The sequence below is a fragment of the Mastigoproctus giganteus genome, chromosome 5, assembly GCF_048544385.1.
Source record: "Mastigoproctus giganteus isolate SK-2022 chromosome 5, ASM4854438v1, whole genome shotgun sequence".
Taxonomy (NCBI): domain Eukaryota; kingdom Metazoa; phylum Arthropoda; class Arachnida; order Uropygi; family Thelyphonidae; genus Mastigoproctus; species Mastigoproctus giganteus.
The window spans coordinates 223571419-223593216 of record NC_143579.1 but is presented as its reverse complement, the minus strand read 5'-3'; the positions used below and the strand labels follow the sequence as shown (position 1 = coordinate 223593216).

General features: G+C 35.4%; 1 protein-coding gene across 1 annotated transcript in view; it reads left to right on the top strand.

Moving 5' to 3' along the window:
* Window positions 1-21798, top strand: part of LOC150086155 (uncharacterized) — a 71296-nt gene that overhangs the window by 45446 nt on the left and 4052 nt on the right. Inside the window, exons 8-11 of the mRNA XM_090374810.1 lie at window positions 8245-8644; window positions 10598-10797; window positions 19481-19759; window positions 20391-20669. Of these exons, the coding sequence (XP_090230936.1) occupies window positions 8245-8644; window positions 10598-10797; window positions 19481-19759; window positions 20391-20669 (1158 nt within the window). The remainder of the gene's footprint in view (window positions 1-8244; window positions 8645-10597; window positions 10798-19480; window positions 19760-20390; window positions 20670-21798) is intronic.

The window sequence follows — 21798 nt, the reverse complement described above, 5'->3', positions numbered from 1 at the left end:
ATGCTTACAAAAGTGAAATATCTACCATTTTGCAGTGTAAAACAGACTTTTTCGAGTGTGTTAACAGTTAAAAGAAAGTGAATTTATTGTGGACAGGTTCTTTTCTAACCCCTACAAAAATATGGCTACGAATAACAAGGGAATTGTGAAAAGATCAAAGAAGGTGAAGACATTAGCGAGTAAAACTGAGTTATTAGACAAAATTTCAAAATGGTGAAAGTGTCTCGTCAGTGGCAAAACATTATAAAATCAATGAGCTTTAAATCTGTGGATAGAAGACCGAACTCAAAATAAAATTCCGTTAAAAGTTCACTCATCATTCGTGAAAAGGCAAAAACGTCTTTATCAACACTTTAGTGAAATTGGTGATAGCACTGCCGGGATGTTTTTTTTTAGCTAGCAAAGGCTGGTTTGAAATTTCTAATAAATATTACATTTAATATTAAATTGTTGCTTATTTTCATTTGGAAATGCCTTATGCTTGTATTTCACTATGTACTGTTGTTGTTGTTGTATGTTTTACGGCGCAACGGTAGCTATAGGCCATTATGCGCCAAACAATGGTCATCATCATCATCAGCCATTTTCAATCCACTGCAGGATGAAGACCTCTCCAGCAACTTTCCAGTTCCTTCTGTTTTGAGCACTGGCCATCCATTTACTACTCAAAAACTCATGAATTTCATCTATCCATCTCCGCTGTCTTCCAGGTTTTCTTCTAGCTCCTCTTGGGTACCATTCTGTTATTTTCTTAGTCCATCTGTCATCATGTCTTCGAGCTATGTGTCCTGCCCAAGACCATTTTAGTTCTTTAGTTTTGATAAGAATGTCCTTTACTTGAGTTTGCTGCCTAATCCATGTGTTTCTGTTCTTATCTAACAGTCTGATTCCCAATATAATTCGTTCCATTCTTCGCTGTGTAGTTCTTAGCTTCTCTTCCATTCTTTTGGTGAGTGCCCAAGTTTCACTTCCATAAGTCATGGTGGGGAGTATACATTGATTCATTATTTTACGTTTCAGACAAACTGGGATATTGCTCTTCAGTATGTGACTATATTTCCTGAATGCTATCCATCCAAAATTTATTCTTCTCTTGACTTCCAGCCATTTATCATTATTACAGCTAATAAGTTGTCCCAGATAAGTATATGACTCCACCTTTTCAATTACTGCTCCTTCAATCATTATTTCCCTTTCTGTGGCATACTTGTTCATCATTACTTTTGTTTTAGCCATATTCATCTTTAGTCCAAAATCCTTACTAACTGTGCATAACTGATTAAGATTTTCCTCTAATTCTTTGGGATCGTGGCTTATGACCACAATGTCATCTGCAAATCGTAAATGGTTTAGATACTCTCCGTTCACATTGACTCCTTTCTGCGACCAGTCTAATCTTCTGAAAGCTTCCTCAAGGGCAGCAGTAAACAGCTTCGGAGATATTGTGTCTCCTTGTCGAACTCCTTTCTCGATTTTAAATTTGCTACTGTCTTTGTCTAGTCTAATAAAGGATGTAGCACTCTCATATATTTTCTTCAAAATCATAATATATGGAGTATCTATGCCTTGTCTTTCCAGTGCCCGAAACATTGCCTTATGCTGTATGGAGTCAAATGCCTTTTCATAATCCACAAATGCCAGGCATAATGGTGTTTTATATTCATTTGCTTTCTCCATTAGCTGTGATATTACGTGAAGGTGATTCATAGTTGAGAATCCTGTCCTAAAGCCAGCTTGCTCTTTCGGTTGATTCTCATCAAGTATTCTTTCTAATCTGTTAGTAATGATCCTTGTGAACAACTTGTAGATATGGGATAACAAGCTAATTGGTCTATAATTTCCAATTTCTGATTTATCTCCTTTCTTATTCAGCAAAACTATGATTGCATTATTCCACTGCTTAGGCGTCACGCCTTTTCTAATGCACTTCGTGAAGAGCCTTGCCAGTTTTTGTGTCATGTCTCTTCCTCCCAATTTGAACAACTCTATAGTAACTTCATCTTCGCCCGGGGCTTTCCGATTCTTCATTTTCTTCAATGCATGTTCTACCTCATCAGGAAGAATATAGGGTATGTCGTATGTGTTGCTAATTTGCGATCCATCTTCCCCACTGCTGGCATCATTCCCTCGCTCCTTGTATAATTCTCTATAGTAGTCTTCTGCTATTTGAATTATGCTTCTCTGCTGTTTATAAGTACACCATCGCTATTCTTCCATTTCTGTATCATTTGTCTTTCTGTATTACTGCTCATGGCTGCTGATTTAAATCCTTTGTTTTCCCTTAATGCTTGTTCTACTTTTCTTGTGTTAAAGCTTCTTATGTCCTCTCTGAGTCTCTTTCTAATGGCTTTGCATAACTCAGTATACTCAATTTTCTCCCTGTCAGTGTTTTTCTTGCTCTTCATTTGTCGTCTTTGGTTCATCATGACAAGTGTTTCTTGACTAATTTTTTCTTCTTTGGATTTCTGTTTCCCTATAGGTTTCTTGGGCTTTATCACTTTCAGAAAGTTGTAATATTCCTCGTCGATATCTTGGTCCTGAGCAGTCTGCAGAAGCTCAAACTTGTTCTTAAGTTCCAGTACATACTGCTTTTTCTCCTCCTCTGTTATTTCAAAGACCTTTGTATTATTTACTCGAGTCAGTTTTTTCTTTTCCTTTCCTACATCTATATCAAGTGTACATCTTACCATTCTGTGATCACTTCCTAACATTTACCTTATTCAGGACGGTAACATCATTCACAATATATCTTCTGTTAGTGAGGATGAAGTCGATTTCATTAGTTGTTAATCCATTTGGACTCTTCCATGTCCACTTTCTGTTCACCCTTTTCTTGAAAAAAGTGTTCATTACTGACAGTCCTTGAGATTCTGCAAATTCCACAAGTCTTTCACCTCTTTTATTTCTTTCACCAATTCCAAAATTTCCTATAGTTCCTCTTTCTGCGCTGTTTTGCCTTATTCCAACCTTAGCATTGAAGTCCCCCATAACAATAGTGTGGTGGGTTTTCTGCTCATCTAGAAGACTCTGAATTTCAGTGTACATTTCTTCAACCTCTTCATCATCATGGCTCGATGTTGGTGCATAAATTATTATAATCTTTAGCTTGTACCTCTTAGAAATCTTGAATATTAGTCTTGACACCCTTGGTGATGTACTTTTGAATTCCAAAATGTTGTTTTTAAAATCTTTATGGACCAGAAACCCAACTCCACCTTCACTCCTTTCACTGTATCCATTGGTGTACAGCAGATTTCCACTTTATAAACTTATAAGTGATTCATTTCTTCTTCTTGTTTCAGCCAAACCGATGATATTCCAATTCACATTTTCTAATTCCTTTTCCAGCTCTAATATCCTGTCTTCACCGATGAGCGATCGTACGTTATAACAGGCCAAGTTCAATTTCCGTGCATGGCAGCCTGGTCGTACCCAGAGATTCTTAGCACCCTCTGCTTCCACTCTGATCCTCTCACTGCCGTAAGAGGGAGAGTGAAAGCTGCTGGGGACTGAGGGCCATTTGTATTGTTGTGCTCTCATTGCTGGAGGGTTTGGTCTTTTCCTCTTCACACTGACCAGGCATCTTGAAGAGAACCACTCTACACGTTCGTTGCCACCTAAGTGACGTAACAGGGCTTACCATCGGGAAGGTGTGCATGAGTGGATTTTAGGGAGGCAGGCCAACCGGACTTCTCCTAAATCTTCTGTAATAGAGAGATATTGGATCCATCAGTGTTTTAGGCTGAGTGTCTGATAACACACAGGATACCTGTTCCCCTCTAAGCCCCCTTACGGCGCAACGGTAGCTATAGGCCAAACAATGGTAGGAACTACGTACTGTCAGTGTTTGTCTATGTACATTGTCATATTATGTAGGTACGTATCATACATAGACAAAATTTTAGACTAGTTTTTCTTATATATTTCATACTTTGGAATGGGAACCCTTTTATTACTATGGGAGGCATAACTCAGTATTTGCGTTTTCGGTATTTGTGGCATTTCTTGGGAACGTAATACCCACAAACAGCGGGGATTTACTGTAGTTCACTTCGGCATTGAAATTTAAGGAATCTAATGTTCTCGAGGACTTCCTAAATTTTGATCCATACAGAAATCTTTTGAAGACTTTAAGTAGTAGACAACCTGTTTATTTCTTTGCTAATTTAGAAGTTGAAATCTGGCAAGGAACTGTTTTCGGAAAAAGAAATAAGTGGCTTCACAGAATAGAACTGTATTTATTCTTTCATGAATTTGTAGTTCAGATAAAAGATGTTTGTACTAATAATTAGTTTTACTTAGCCTTAGATATTTGCCACATACAAATCGTAGTTTGATATGCATAGCAATCTCGGTTAGATTGCTATGCATATCAAATTATGCTTTGTCTGGCTTTCTATGTAAATATAAAGTTAACAATGTATTTAATCTGTTGGAAGTTTCAAAAAAGTCTTAATTGCCAAAGAGCTTATACATTAGTCACAGTTTTCCATTAGGAAACCAAAGTTCCTAGAACCTATGGATAATCGAGAAAGTCTAACTAGACAATTCAATTTCCATGGAAATACCTTTTCTTTCTGAGGAGAGTTAAAAGGGGCACAGTGGGGAAGAAAATTGCTTGCTTAATTTATTTGTGACTGGTAGCTGGGTAATTTATACAAATTGATAGTGCATTGATTCAGCACATGATTTTCCTGACACTATAACATAACATATAACATTCTACTACTGGCCAAATAGATCCAGTACACCACTTCATTACCTGTTAAGGACCCTTTCTTCTGGATTTTTATCAGTTACAGTACTGATAGACGTCCAATGCAATGCCTTTGTCCAGCCATTAAGAACAAGCATGCATGAATGCTCACAGAGGGAATTGTTTACTTTGATAGTAGTGCTCACCTATACCCACAATGTTAGAGTTGTTGAAAAATGTAGAAACATTCCCCTCCTCCTTGCACTCAGATCTCCTCCCCACTTTGCAATTTTTGCATTTTTGAATCTTTGGAAAAGGTACTGATGGGATATCAATTCTATTTGAATGCTGAAGTGTAACAGACTGTTTCCAATTGATTTTTCTGTAGTCAAAGGAATTCAATAATAAAAGTATTCTCTGTTTGGGTACAAACAGAGAAAACAGGTTCAACAAGTGGCTTAAATGACATTTAAGTTTAATGGGACTACACACACGGTAAAAGTGTATCAGAAGTTGTTGGTGCTGATTGTTCTTATTTGCCTGCTTGCCAGAATGATTTTTAGTTTAAGCTTACTGCTACTGTAATTAATTTATTTTTAACCATGGATATTGATGATTTAATTTCTGAGATTTGCATAAGACATCCAAATGAGACAAAGGGAAGCAAAGTTAGCAAAGATTGTTTTGCTAATTTTGTTTAATTGTAGTTAATATGAAGTCTATACAGGGTTTTTTTTATTTGTTGAGCCAAATTTCAGTTGCCTATGGGTAAAACATGATCATCGCTTAATTGTTAATTATTTATTTAACCCTTAAGTATTCATGTGAGTTCAATAAGCATTTGTGGTGCATGAGAACAGAAACACCTCCAAAATTCAAACATGTTATAGCATGGCCATTTATGAATGTTTCTTAGTAAATTTTTTCTTAGTTGTTTTAGGTGTGTCTACCATAATATAAAATTCCATATTCCTAAAACTGATTGTTATTAGTATTTATTTATTTTTAATTCTTAATTATATCAGTATAATGGCCTATCATATCACATGCAAATTTTAGATGCACATATCTTGGCTTCCAGTAAAGGTTTTGAAATTTTGTATTCTGGTGAATGATATGGATTGTAAAAGTAAATTAACACAGTGGCTACAGTAGTTATAAAAAAATACAATTTAAATGTGTAAGTCATGAAAACATTCCAACATTAAACACATAGCACCTCTGTTCATGAATATATATTGTAAATTATTTTATTTTCCTAGTTATTTTGAAAATGTTCATCATAAATATATATTTTGTATTCTTAAATGTTTTTAGAATTTTTAATAACATCTTTACAGTGGGTGATTTCATGCCCAAATTTTAGGATAAAATATAAACTCATGTAGCCATCCCAGAGTATGGATAAAATATTTATATTATTTTATTCATCATCATTGTCACATGAGATTTACCATATCATGTGACCATAAACTCATGTGGCCATCCCAGAGTATGAATAAAATATATTATTTTATTTTATATTCATAAACACAGTAGTTATGAAAACTAAAACTTTTTAGCAATAGAAAAAAGATATCATGGTAGTGGATACCTGTAATGTTCTCAGATTACTGCTGAACTTAAAAAGAAAAGTCTGTCATTGCATACAGAAAATAAAGAAATGAACATCAGATTTCTGCAAGTAAATGTTGACATCAAACATGTGTAGGTAACTGCTATGAAGTACTGTGGCACATTTACAATGTATTATTCTATTCTAAACGTATTCTATTTTGTTAATTAATAGATGACAGAGCTGCAATGGCTCATATGGTGTTCATATATTTATAGTATAGGATGTAAAGTATGTTATTGTTGAGGTTAATTGCAGTTAATCACTTTTATTACATATGCTAATTATGTTATTATTTAAGCAAAACATTTGAGGGTAGACTGAAAAACAGTGCCTCTGATTGCATAGCTTTGAAAGGAATAGAGATAAATCGAAAAATCAAACAAAAAAAAATACTAGTAGATAAACAGTCTTTAATTTAATTTTATTTATTTTTTTTTAGCATATGATTCACCAGCTTGATAGATTTCATCCTTGCTTTTCAGATAAAATTCTTTTAGCCGAGAGGCTAAGTATCTCTTCATAGCTGTTTTAAATGCTTCTTTGGAGTCATATCTGCTGATTCAGAAATGTTCTTTAAGATTTGGGAACATAAAAATATTGCTGAGGGCCAAATATGTACAATAGAGAGGATGTGGAACAACTTCAAATTACAATGACAAAATTTTTGCCAATCTGGTATGGCTGTAGTGCAGTCACATATCATTGTGTTGAAGTAACATTGCTGTATTGTCAAGTCTTACTCATTTGATTCTCTTTAGGAGGGATTCTCTGCAGTTCTTTTGGAGCTTGTTAAATGTTTCAATGTATGACTGAATTGATTGTGGTTCCTTTTTCCAAAAAAAACAATAAACATGCATATTAAAAGATGCTTCCACTTAAAACAACATAATTTGTATAAGTATAGTGTGAAAACATCAATAATACATAGCCAAATCTGAATGAACAGAATATTAGCAAAGCGGCATCGTTTTAAGTTATATCTCATATTGTGAATACCTTCACAATGAGTTGCCATGATATTGCACTACTTCGAATGAGTAACGCTTCACCTGAGGAGAATAAGTAACATGGTATCCATCTGAGAATAAGTTTCTTATTCTGTTACTTATTCTCAGAATTTCATTCTAAGTTTCTTATTCATGTTACTTATTCTCAGGTGAAGCGTTACTTATTCGAAGTAGTGCAATATCATGGTGAACTCGTTGTGAAGGTATTCACAATATGAGATATAACTTAAAACGATGCTGCTTTGCTAATATTCTGTTCATTCAGATTTGGCTATGTATTATTGATGCTTTCGCACTATACTTATACATAGTCTAGACTTTTCCATAGCTTGAGGCTCACGCCCTAAACGCTTTATAACAACATAATTTGTAAATTTGTTCATACATGGTAATGCTACTGCACATATAGTAACTAGAAAATATTAATATACACGTAAATTAGTTATAAACCAGTTATACAAGTAGATTAACAAAAATCTTATGCCTCACTCAGCTCGTTGTATTGTATTTAATTTGTCAGTTGACAAAGGGACACGTGTCCCGAAAGCTACTGATTTTTGTTAATCTACTTGTATAACTGGTTTATAACTAACTTACGTGTATATTAAACTATGGACCCCAGTACTCCAGGCCCATTCGTTACTAGAAAATATTAGCTATGTGGAGAATGTAGTTAGAAGTTAGAACTTGCTGTTGCCTAGCTCTGAAGTTATAAACTAAAAGGCCTTATTTTTCAGTTTACCCCTTGTAAATAGTTGTTTCTCTATGTCTTAGAACATTCATAAAACTTGGTGACTGCTGGAATTACTGGAATAAATTAAGACTGAAAAAAAGTTAAATTTTGTTACATGGCATTATTTGTTATTTATTTTTCAAGTAATATTTCCTTATAGAAATATTTTTTACCACTTTTTTTTTTCCAGAAAATAATCTGCCAAAGTGTAGGTTGCCCCAAACTCCAGCATATTGGAGAAATTGCCAAAGAAATTCTACACTGGCTACACCAACATATTTTCCTAATTCAACTAAAAGATCCTTAAATACAATGGATACTCCATTTAGTGCATTCAAAGTACCTCGGCAATGCCTCAGTACTCCATTAATCGAGATACCACCACAACAATTGTTCTCGGAAGATACAGAAAATAAAGACTGCAGATCTTCTTCAGAGGATACAGTTGCTACCCAAACAGAAGGAATTGAATTGCTACATAGTGAAAAGGAAAGCAATATGGATAAAGACTGGTCTTCGACATCCTCAGATGTTAGTGTTACACCACAATGCTCTGTCATTAATCATCAGTGTGCACCTCCTCCTCTAACGTAAGAATAATTAAATTTTAGATGCGTATTCATTACTTGTAATGCAAAAATAATAAAAGAACAGTATTTCAAATTGATAAAAAAAGAATTCATATAACCAATATAAATTTTTAGAACTTTATAAAAATCTTTTTACTCCCAACTAAATACTCAAATTATTGTTATATTCATATAAACTTTTGTATGGAAACCATTTAAAAATTATCTTTAACCTAGCAGTGCAAAAATGCAGCGTTTATGCAAATTTTTTGATTTGATAGCTAAATAACAAAATTTTTATAAGGTATACTAAAACCACAACAATAAAAGACAAAAACTGCCTTCCTCCCCCCTCTAAAACTTCTCAACCTCAACCCTCTTGATACTCACTACTAAAATCCCTATATATTGGCCACAGTTAAGGCTTGCCATAAAGCTACACATGACAAAGCAAAAGAAAACAAGAAGGATATTGAAAAAGGTGGAGTAGCAAATTCACATTTAACTTAATTTTATCTTGTTATATTCTAATTTAAACAATTTTTATTTCTATCATATATCCTTAAATATGTATCAACAACCCCCTATACCTGCAATAACAAAAATTTTATAAAAATTTTATACCTTCAAAGCACAAATAAATCTTGGGATCGAGACTATAATAGATAATCCCATAGACTCTTGTCCACAAAACCACCTGGTAATGAGATTAAGTAAACCACACTATATCTATGTTTCAATCATAAACAAATCAGCAAGTTCTTGTGACCTTTTGTGATGGTGATATTGCAAAGTCAGCTGGTAAGTATTTATGTATTATTGTTGTTATTGTTATTTACTATATAAAATTAATCTTAAAACAATATTCTTTGATTTACTAAAACTTTTAATTCTACTATTTAGTCCTACTAAAAAAAAAATCATTTCATAATAATAGCCCTTAGTTACTGTCTTTGTGATCACTAAAGACGTAAAAAAATACTACAAAATGTTTGCCTCCATTATGTGCATATTTCTAATTCAGAAATGAACATAATAATGCCAACATAGGTTTTAAGTGTTTTATTAACTTCAAACAACTTCTCTCTTCCTTTACTATCTAGGCATTGGCAATATGGTATCCATGCCAGTTAGAAAATGCCAGAACAAAGTCAGGCTATAGGAATACAAAGTTAGAACAGGTTGTGAGGAACACCTCACTGTGTAGGGTATTTGTGCCATAACTCCAGACAAGAATGAACATGTCACTCATACTAGAAGTGGGGGCAAGGAAGCAGTGCTGTGATCTTCCACACCATCATGGAGAATCACTAGGGCAACTTCTTGCAGGCCTACCTCCTGTCCATTATTTATCACAGTAGGAGAAAAATCTTTGTAGAAGCCTGGTTCATATACTCAAATATAGCCACAACTTAAACAGAAAAGTGGGGGGGGGGAAGTAACTGTTCCCCTGCAACTGGTTAGCCCTTTTTTTTTTAGAAACCAATAAGAATCAGCAGAATGGTCACAGATCAGCACAAATAACAATAAGAATATTAATAACCTCTCAGTAACACTTGATCTCATCAGAGCTGATTGGTATTTTCAGATTGTAAACTAGAGTTTGCTCACTTTGCCAATGTAATGTCTTCAGCTGGCATTGAACATTAACAGAGGTCAAGAATGCTGTCATCTTGGGCAATATTGAATGAAGCACTATGCTTTGGTTAATTTAATTTAAATTACCTTAGTTTTTGTATTAAAAGCCACCATAAAAAGAGAGCAAAATGGCCTCTGAAATGTTAGGGCAATTGCCAATAATCAGTTTGTAATTAACAACTTTGATTACTAATTAATTGTCAAGAACTGATTACCTATTGAATTTATTTTCTAGTATGTATACAGAGTTGTGGTAATTTTTTATAGTTAAGTCAAGTATTAGAAGTTCCCTACCATCAACACATTGGTATTTAATGTCATTTCTTATTTTTAAAGGCCATTGATTGACAGGATGAAAAAAGTGTTTGATCAGACAGTGGATGAGAAATTCCAAACCCTAGAAAATCACCTAACAAAAAGGTTTGAAACTCAAAAAATTTCTATATCAGAAAACTCTTCTATAATTCAAGCATCTGTTTTGGATGACATAAAAAGGAAGGTAATAGCAGCAAGTCACTCTAATTCTGTTCTTATGGGTAAGCCTTAGAGCATTTTTCCCCTAATTTAAATGTTAATATATATCTATTTCAGCTTCAGCAAACTGTTTAGTGCCACCATGTAGTGGGAAACAGCTTCATTTGCTAGGTTGGTGGCATGCAACTGTGGATCACAAGATATTTTTGGGAGATTACAAAAAAATTTGTACACTGTAGTTGTAAGTAAAATCTCACCAAAAAGTGATGCACTGAATAAGTGCATCACTGAGGAAGTGATGCACTGAATAAGTTGTAAATAAAACAATCATTTGATTAGAAAATACAATAAACTTCAATGTTTTATATCACTAATAATTAAATTTTTAGTATTTTTATATTTTAACTTGGCTTCTACCTTCAAACAATTAAAAAAAATTAAAAATTTAAAAAAGTGTGCACTACTGTTGTAGACTAATGATAATATTATTTCAACTAAAGACCAGTGATGGTCACAAATTTCCCTTCATTAAGTAATCAGCTGTCCCATTACATATAGTAACAGGTGTGTTTGTTATGTGAAATTTACAAATTTAAAGTAAAGTTAAGGATGAATTAAAATAAAAATAATAAGACAGTTCAGTTGGGTGGGGTAGGAAGGGACATTTCAAAGGCCACTTTGTTTTCTTCTTCCAGGGTGGGATTCATAGTAACAGGCTTATAAAATGCAGCTCAACTGGTCTACACGGGTGTACAGAGCAAAATAACTGGCATTTTAAGAAGTACAAATTATTTTAAATTATATATAATTTATGGGTAGGCTTTTTTATTTTATGATATATACTTTCTTTTATGATAAATTTCATTCTTTTCATTATTACATTATTTGTTATTAAAGATGTACAAAGTGGATATATATTGTTCATTACAAACCAAACTGCCATAAAAAGAAATATATATATAAAATAGGGAGAAATGATTCATTTTATTTGGAAGAATAACTCAAAAGGTTTCTTGGAACTTCATCAAGTAACATAACTGCTAGATAGTAGAGCTTATTGATACAACAGAAAACATTGTGTGTGCTGTGGTATTGGGGTTTAAATCTTTCATTAAAATGCAAAGACATTACCACTTTGAATATGGAGAGGAAGCACTAGTCTCTCCAGCGGTGGTTGAAACAGTTTCAAAAAATGATTAATGTTTTGCACCAGAAAGGGGGCACACAGGCTGGAACGGTTGGTAGGACTTAACCTTTCAGTACATCCCTAGGAAGTTGACTCATCATGCCAGCAGAAAACTTCTTTTGGTTTTATCAACAACATGAAGATTTTCCACATTCATTCAAAGCTGCAAAGCATGTAAAATGTTCAAAGCATGTAAACTTCAAATTGTGCAAGTGCAGAAATAAAATAATCAACCACATCTAAAGACTTTTGCTGGACATGCTCAGACAGGTTGAAAACAACAATGGCTACTTGGCCACTGTTATTTTTAGTGACAAGTCAACTTTTCATGTGTGGGGTATGGTAAATAGATATATATGCAGAATTTGGGATGCTTTCCATTTTGTAGAAGGGTTTGAGATGCTCCAAGTTGAATGTGGTGCAAAATTTCTCATCACAAGGTGATTGGTCCTTCTTTCAAAACAGATCAGCAATTCTAATTATCTATATATTTTCAGCTGTTCCATTTGTAATCAAATGTTATTTTTCAGCAGGATGCACTCCTCCACATGAACTAGAGAGCCAGAATTTCCTGGATAACATTTTCATGCTAATAGATTACATAGAGAAGATCCATTTCATGTCTCCCTTCCTCCCCCAGATTATATGGTCCTCTGGATTTTTATTTCTGAAGTTACGAATGTATCATACTCAAGTTCAAATTAGGGAACAAATGTATCGTACTCAAGTTCAAAGTGTGAATGAAACGCATGTGTATATCAACAATTGGCATGAAATTGAATATTATTTTGACATCCTTCAGGACACAAATGGAGCTCTTGCTGAAACCTATTAATATCTGTATAAAAACTTTTTGAGTGTACATCTTTCAGAAACAAAGGTCATTCAAATGAAAACCACAAGTTAAATAAAAGTATTTCACAAAGGAAACTGTGAATGTCAATCTTCAATGTAGTGCCAATTATGTTCGACAAACCTCTTTCAATTCTGCACTAATGCCTGGCTTCCTCAAAAGAAGAAGTTTTGTGGTTGGTGTTAAAGCTATTAGTGCATTATTGTCTTAATCTCTTCATATGACAAGCAGTGACATCCTCTTAGTACAACTTTTAGTTGCTAGAAAAAAGGTGGTAATTGCAAAGGGATAAGCCTGATGAATATGGAAGATGGTATATCTGAAACTTCATCTCTGTATCTGATTGTAGAACAGGCAGTGTGAGGCCAGGCATTATCATGCTGCAGGCGCACACACCCGAGGACAGGAAATCATGATATTTATTACAGGGCTATGAATTGCTTAGAAGCACACATCTCCAGATAATGTTCTAGAGGCGCCTCTGTAGCCAGGTGGGAAGGAGCAGTGCATAGCACGCGCTTCTTGATTAGACCGGGGTTCGAGCCCATCACCACCAAATACGGAGGATGTGAAAAGGTCAGGAAATGACTGGGAAAACAAAATTGAGAGTAGGAGTGTGTTATAGGCCTAATGCCTGTGATGAGTATGCCAAACAGCTATACAACCAGCAAATCAAATAAGAATGTCTCATAATGGGAGATTTTACCTTTCCAAGTGTTGACTGGAATTTGTTATTTGGTCACTCACACACTAGCAAGACTTTTGTGGATTTCTTGGATGACTGTTTTCTACAGCATCATTTTAGAAGGCAACAAGAGGATGCATTACTCTTGACTTGGTTATCAGCAATGATTCTTCATGCATTAAGAATCTGCATTCACAGTGTACTAATGTGGAATTTGATTAAAGACATAACTACTGTCAAAGGTAAAGGGAAAGGCTTTTGCTTTTGTAAGGGTGAATACAGAGGTCTCAGACAGTTTTTAAATTGTATGGGATCAACTGATGAAGCTACCAACAGCAAATTCTAAATGGGAAGTATTCAGGGAAGTAATCAAAGAAGCTACTAAGCTTTTCATACCAAAAAAGAAATACTGTTCAAGGCTTAGACCTAAATGGATACCAGATGAACTGTTGAGACACGTAGCAGAAAAGAAAAATGCATGGGATGTATATAAATTATCATGTAATACAGAAACCTATGGTAGATATAAATTAGTCTGTAATCAAGTCACAAAGGAGGTTAGGCAAGCGAAGGCAGATTATGAGAAATCTTTGGCAAAGGATGCAAAGAAAAATAGCAAAGACTCCTTTATTTATATAAACTCTAAAAGGAAGAGGTTGAATTACATTGGGCCATTTGGTGTCTGTGGGTTAACTACTGATGACCCTGCTCAGATTGCAGACAAATTTAATAGGTATTTTGCATCTAAATTCACACATGAGGAGTTCTTTAGGGAGTGGGGATGCCAGATGTTTATCAAACTCTATCAGAGGTTAATGATTTTGTGATAAATGAAAGGAAAGTGGAGGAGAAATTATTGAGGATGGACATAAAAAAGGGACCTGGGGTGGATGGAATCTCTGCAGCTATATTAAGGGAGGCAGCAGAGGATGTAAGGGCCGACCGGGCTAGCTGGGTGGGTAAAGTACCTGTCTGGCAATCCAAAGGTTGCAGGTTCGAATCCCGCCTCGGGCTTGGATCAGAGTAGTGCAAAAAAAAAAAAACTTTGGGAGGTGCATTATGGCCACAGAAGCCAATTCACCAACAACCAACAAAAGAAGGGGAAAAAAAAAAAGAGGATGTAAGCAACCCCTTAGCCATAATTATGAGGTCATCCTTAAATTCAGGGGAGAGCACTATGTACTGGAGATGTGCGAATATATCTCCAATTTATAAAGGGGAATCAAAAGGCGATGTGAGTATTTACAGAACTGTTAGCTTAATGTCTGTTCCAGGGGAAAATAATGGAATCACTGGTTAAAGAAGTAATGCAGGACCATTTGTACAGTACAATTATACTGCAGTCACTGCATGGATTTGTCGAGGGGATGGTCTTGTCCTACCAATCTGATAGGTTACTATGATGCAGTGGCCAAGGAACTGGATGCAAAAAATAATTTTGACATCATATACATGGATTTCAGGAATGCTTTTGATACTGTTGTACATAAAAGACTGCTATACAAACTGGAGCAATTTGGCATTAAGGGCAAGTTACTGCTATGGATAAAAGGGTGGTTAAATGGAAGAAGACAGAGAGTGGTTATTAATGGACACTGCTTTTCTTGGACTAACGTTAGTGGAGTTCCCCAGGGTTCAGTGCTGGGTCCATTATTGTTTTCAATATTTATCAGGGATATTGATGAAGGTATATCAGGCTTAATGTCTAAGTTCGCAGATGATACAAAGGTTGGCATAGCGATTAATGACAGTTATCAGGCTGAGCTACTGCAACAAGATCTAGGAAAATTGGGTCGATGAGCTGAGAAATGGCAGTTAAAGTTTAACAATGACAAATGCAAGGTACTGCACATGGGTGGTAGTAACCCCAGAGTAACTTGTGAACTGTATTGTACTACACTCAGGGTAGTAGAGAATGAAAAAGATCAGGAGATATTTGTGCAGTCAGACATGAGATTCTCTTATTAGTACAGACATGCTGCCAGGACAGCTCTTGGGGTTTTATCAATGATATGTAGAAACTTTGCTAGCAGGAATAAGGAGGTGATTGTCACTTTGTATAAGGTGTGATTAGGCCTCATCTTGAATACTGTATACAGGTCTGGAGGCCTTGCTTTAAAAAGAATGTAGATCTGCACCCATTCCAGCAGGTGCAGATCTATATTCAAGGTGCTCTTACCTATAAAAGCTTCAGTCTCGAGACCAGCGGTGTGCCTCCGTAGCCAGGTGGGAAGGAGCAGCAGTGCGTAGCACACGCTTCTTGATTAGACCGGGGTTCGAGCCCATCACCACCAAATACGGAGGATGCGGAAAGGTTAGGGTATACCACCTCTTATCCCGGAGCAATATGGCCTTAGTTGCTAATGCTCCTAAAAACCAAATAAACAACAACAACTTGAGACCAGACACCTGTGGGGAAGTCTGATTGAGGTGTTTAAAGCCTTAAATGGATTGAGCAAGCTGAATGTTAATGGTATTCTTCCACTTTCTGAGACTACACACATGAGGAGGCATAAATTCAAGTTAAGGAAGGATGGTTGTAGGATAGATGTGTGGTTTGTCTTCAGCTAGTAGGTAGTTGATTATTGGAACAGGCTTCCATCTGTTGTTGTGGAAGTGGATAGATTTTATAAATTCAAGGGAGAACTAGACAAATTGTTGGAAGGTACGGATGGTAACAGTATTTTTTTTTTTGGCTGATGCTTATATAAGCTTGCTTTCTTGTATTATTTGCCATTACCACTATTACTATTACAACTATCCCTCCTCGATTTAAATTTGTGCCCCCCGTGTGTGCTGTCTGGGCTAGAATAAGGATGCCATCAATATTTAACTTACTCAATCCGTTCAGAGCCTTAAAGACCTCAAACAGATTGCCTCACAGGTGCCTAGTTTCCAGACACTGCAATTTGCAGAATTGAACTCTTTCTTGGTAAGAGAGTACCCTTTTGTTCTCCCTCACTAATCTCATCCTAAAATGAGGGTTCTAGTCCTCTGTGCAGTACTGAAGGTGTGGCCTTACCATTGCTTTATACATCAGAATAATTACAGTAGAAGCTCTATATAACTATCCCACAGGCAAATGAGAAAAATGGTCATTATATCGCTCATTCATAAAATCAGCAACAAAACAAGTAAAAGCTTGAACATTTCATATAATTCTACTAATACAATATAGTATAACCTTATTTATATTTAAGAATAAACAGAGTTACCTTTTATTCCATCAGAAGGAGTTCTTCTTGATCAACTCTCCTTTTTGTGAAATATAAAATAAAACAAATTGTCATTAAATTAATTTTAAAATAATTTAAAACTCATAACGTGTTCCATACTAACAGTCCACGAGTAATCCAACATTCCCAGGATCAGTGCGGCACATCCCAACCCGACCCCAGGAATTTCAAACCCCCGTGTAACCTCTAGTACTGGAAAACATTTTGTCAAAATCATGAATCTAAATAGAAGTAAAAAATTCTTGTAATAAAATCCACTGATTGCAGTGGATTTTAATTGTAGATTTTAGCCATGTGAGCTGCCTGTCTGTTCAGAGAATTTCATGTCCAACTGCACAAATACCCCAGGTCTTTTTCATTCTCTAATACCTTCAGTGGTACCAACTGTGGTACCACACAGTTGGTTCATTAATCTGGGATTACTGCTACCCATATGCAGTAATTTGCATTCGAATGTTTAATTCTTCTCAACCTATATGCCTAATTTTTTGAGATCTTGTTGCAGTAGCATATCCTGATTATTTTCAGTAATCACCCTGCCAACATTTGTATCATTAGCATAGGCACATGATGCAAGAAAGAAAGCTTATACAGCATCAGCCAACAAAAAAAAAAAAAAAAACCTTCCCATTTCACCCATCCATTCGCTCCAAATGTTTGTCTAGTTTTGCCTTGAATTTATTTAAACTGTCAACTTCTACGACAGATGAAAGTTTATTCCAGCAATCAACCACCCGCTGGCTAAAGGCAAATTTCTGCACATATATTCTACAACTGCCTTTCCTCAATCTGAATTTATGTCTCCTCAGGCAATTAATCTGAGCAAGAGGAAGAATCTCATCAGCATTGAGCATGCTCAAACCAGTCAAAGCCTTATACATTTCAATCAGATCACCTCACAGGTGCATAATCTCCAGATACTGTAATTTGCAAAACTTAAGCCTCTCTCCGTTAAGAGCAACCCTTTTTTTTCCATTCAGTAATCTTGTTGTCCTTTTCTGTACTTGTTCCAGCAGCTCTATATCCTTCCTAAAATGTGGCCTCCAGACCTGTATACAGTACTCAAGGTGTGGCCTGACCATTGCCTTATACAAGGGGATAATCACTTCCTTTTCCCTGCTATAAAAATTCCTGTATATCATTACAAGACACGATGAGCTACCCTTGCAGACTGTCTGCACTGCTCAGAAAACTTCATGTCTGACTGCACAATTACCCCCACGTCCTTTTCATTCTCTACCACTCTAAGTGTAGTACCACATAGTTGATATGTTAGTGTGGGGTTACTGCTACCCATATGCAGTAATTTACATTTGTCAATGTTAAACTTCAGTTGCCACCTCTCAGCCCATCTGCTCAACTTTTCTAGATCCTGTTGCAGTAGTGTACTGTCATTAGTGTCATTAACAACCCTGCCAGCCTTCGTGTCATCTGCAAACTTAGACATTAAGCCTGATATTCCATCATCAGGATCATTAATAAATACAGAAAACAACAATGGACAAAACACTGAACCCTTGGGGACTCCACAAAGAGCAGTGATCATTGATCAGCACTCTGTCTTCTCCCACTCAACCATCCCTTTATCCATAGCAGCAATTTGCCTCCAACACCACACTGCTCCAATTTGTGTAGCAGTCTTTCACGTGCAACAGAATCAAAAGCCTTCCTAAGATCCAAGTATATGATATCAAAATTATTCTTTGCATCCAGTTCCTTTGTGACCACATCATAGTATCCAATCAAATTGGTCAGACAAAACTCCCCTTAACAAACCCATGTTGTGTCTGAACTATAACTGAAGTCTTGTTTAGATGATCCTGCAGTGCTTCTTTAACCAGTGCCTCTATTAATTTTCCCACCACGAAGTTAAACTAACATGTGTGTAATTACTTGTGTTACTCTTTGATCCTCCTTTATAAATTGGGGTCACATTCGCACATCTTCTTAAAACTTAGACATTAAGTCTAATATGCCTTCATCAATATCATTAATAAATATTGAAAACAACAGTGGGGAGCATTGGGCACTCTACTAATGACATTAATTCTAAAGGTGCAGTACCCATTGATAATCACTGTTTTTCAGAGAGTGATTATCAATTATTAAAAAACTCAACCATCCATTTATCCATAACAGTAACTTGCTCCAATTTTTACAGCAGTCTTTTATGTGGAATAGTATTAAAAGCTTTTCTATAATCATTTTTATAAAACTTAAAATTCTGCAAAGAAACTAGCTCCACAAAATCCACCACATCAGAAACTCACTACCAGCAACCTGTGCATGGTCATGAAACTCACTGTGAGTCCATATAAGTTTCAAAAACTGATCACCACTGGCCTACATGCATTCAGAAACTTGTGTGAAAGGGTCAAGTGAAAGCAGCATATCAAAGAGGGAAAGAGCTAGAGAGCAGATACACACAATGTATGTTTCTTATATTAATCTTAAACATTATTTAAGGAATTTGTTAAATATGTAAAAAGGAAAAACAAGTACATTGTTTATAGCTATTGGTATGATGGTATAAAACCATAAAAAAAGCATTAGGAATGTTTTACAACAGTATCACTGGATTTTACCATTTTATTTTTGTTTATAGTTATTTCTGATATTCTTTTATATTGATTTTTGCTTGCCAAATACATAAAGATTAAGTTGATAATATATATATATATATATATATATATCAGTGAAATATTGCTTTTAAAGAAACATTTTACTTCAGAAATTCAATTGTTTTTATAATATTTTGAGTATTATAACAATTTTTATTCTACAGATAAAACTAATATCAGTACGCCTTCACCACCAGTCCTTAGACGTAGCCAAAGAATATCATCGATGTATTATCCATCTGCCATTCCTGAAGGAGTGGATTGCGAGAACAGAATTCTTTCCACAGAAATTACCAAAAAACAATTAATCACAACTGGCAGTCCTGTTGTGAAGAAACAATTAACCCGACGTTCTTGTGCAGTTCGTGATATCAACCAAGAGTATTTTCAGTTTACTGGAGGTGATTATGGAAAGGAAAGGAGAAAGAGTCATTTTCCCACAGGTAATGCAAAACACAGATTTACAGTTACAGATTTCCTTTAGTATTAGTATTAGAATGGTTAAGTAAGGCAAGGAAGTAGACCTTTTTCTGAATTTGTCAAAAAAAATTCTCTAACCACATGTGTGAAAAAATACTGTACTTAGTAGTATGCTGAAGGGAACCACAACGAAACAATGTAAGCAGGTCTATATATGGAGGAATGGCCAACCATTTGTGACACCAAGCACTCAGTGTAGTCCCACCACTCTGCTTAGCCCATTCAGGAGTAAGTTCCTCGAATGGGTGTGAGCTAGATAGTCCACCAGACTGAACCTTTGATACACTGTTAAATCAAACAATTTCTATATATAACAAGGAAGAAAACTTCTTTCCAATCTTAATTAATTGCTTGGCTTGAAAGAGAAGTAAATATACAATAATGATATAGTCACGATGTAGCCAAGTGGTCAGGAGAATGAGTGCAGCAGCACATGCTCTTTGAGTGATTTTTGCTTGCCAAATACATAAATATTAAGTTGATAATATATATATATATATATCAGTGAAATATTGCTTTTAAAGAAACATTTTACTTTAGAAATTCAATTGTTTTTATAATATTTTGAGTATTATAACAATTTTTATTCTACAGATAAAACTAATATCAGTACACCTTCACCACCAGTCCTTAGACGTAGCCAAAGAATATCATCGATATATTATCCATCTGCCATTCCTGAAGGAGTGGATTGCGAGAACAGAATTCTTTCCACAGAAATTACCAAAAAAAAATTAATCACAACTTGCAGTCCTGTTGTGAAGAAACGATTAACCCGACGTTCTTGTGCAGTTCGTGATATCAACCAAGAGTATTTTCAGTTTACTGGAGGTGATTATGGAAAGAAAAGGAGAAAGAGTCATTTTCCCACAGGTAATGCAAAACACAGATTTACAGTTCAGATTTCCTTTAGTATTAGTATTAGAATGGTTAAGTAAGGCAAGGAAGTAGACCTTTTTCTGAATTTGTCAAAAAAAATTCTCTAACCACATGTGTGAAAAAATACTGTACTTAGTAGTATGCTGAAGGGAACCACAACGAAACAATGTAAGCAGGTCTATATATGGAGGAATGGCCAACCATTTGTGACACCAAGCACTCAGTGTAGTCCCACCACTCTGCTTAGCCCATTCAGGAGTAAGTTCCTCGAATGGGTGTGAGCTAGATAGTCCACCAGACTGAACCTTTGATACACTGTTAAATCAAACAATTTCTATATATAACAAGGAAGAAAACTTCTTTCCAATCTTAATTAATTGCTTGGCTTGAAAGAGAAGTAAATATACAATAATGATATAGTCACGATGTAGCCAAGTGGTCAGGAGAATGAGTGCAGCAGCACATGCTCTTTGAGTGGACCTTGGTTCAAGCCCATATTGATATGGTTAACAATTGTATTCATGATTTATTGTAAATTACTCTGACCTAGTGGTCATTCTGATATAAATAGAATTTTTTTTAAAATGCTCTAGGAGACACAACTGGATCAGCTGGTATATAATCTTGCTGCCTCTATTCTGCCAGTTGGGAATGGAGGCTGCAAAAACCATTAGTAGTTGCAGACCACAGAAAAAACGGGCTTAAGCAGCTATAAGAGATGTACAGGATTGCAAAAAAGCAATAAATTTTTATTTTTTCATCATGAATACGGTGTGTTGAGGAGAAATCAGGAGGTTTCAGTGGAGGAGGGGAGTATGCCTGTGTGACTCGGCGATGAGTTACACAAGCTAGAAGTGCATGTGGCACCATCTATAGTTCATTATTTGCCCTGAACAGCATACTCGCTCGTCCTGGTTAAGCAGTGTGGTGGCCCAAATAAGCAAGGCAAATTCAGGTTATATTCTCGATTTGTTTCTGTTTTTCAAGGTTTGTCCCAAATAAACAGCTACCCTGATTAACAGATGGCCCAATTAACCAGAATCTACTGTGTTTGTTTGTTTTCAGATAGAGATCACTCATTTAATAAAAAAAAAAAAAAGGATGTAGAGCTTCTGGGGAAAAG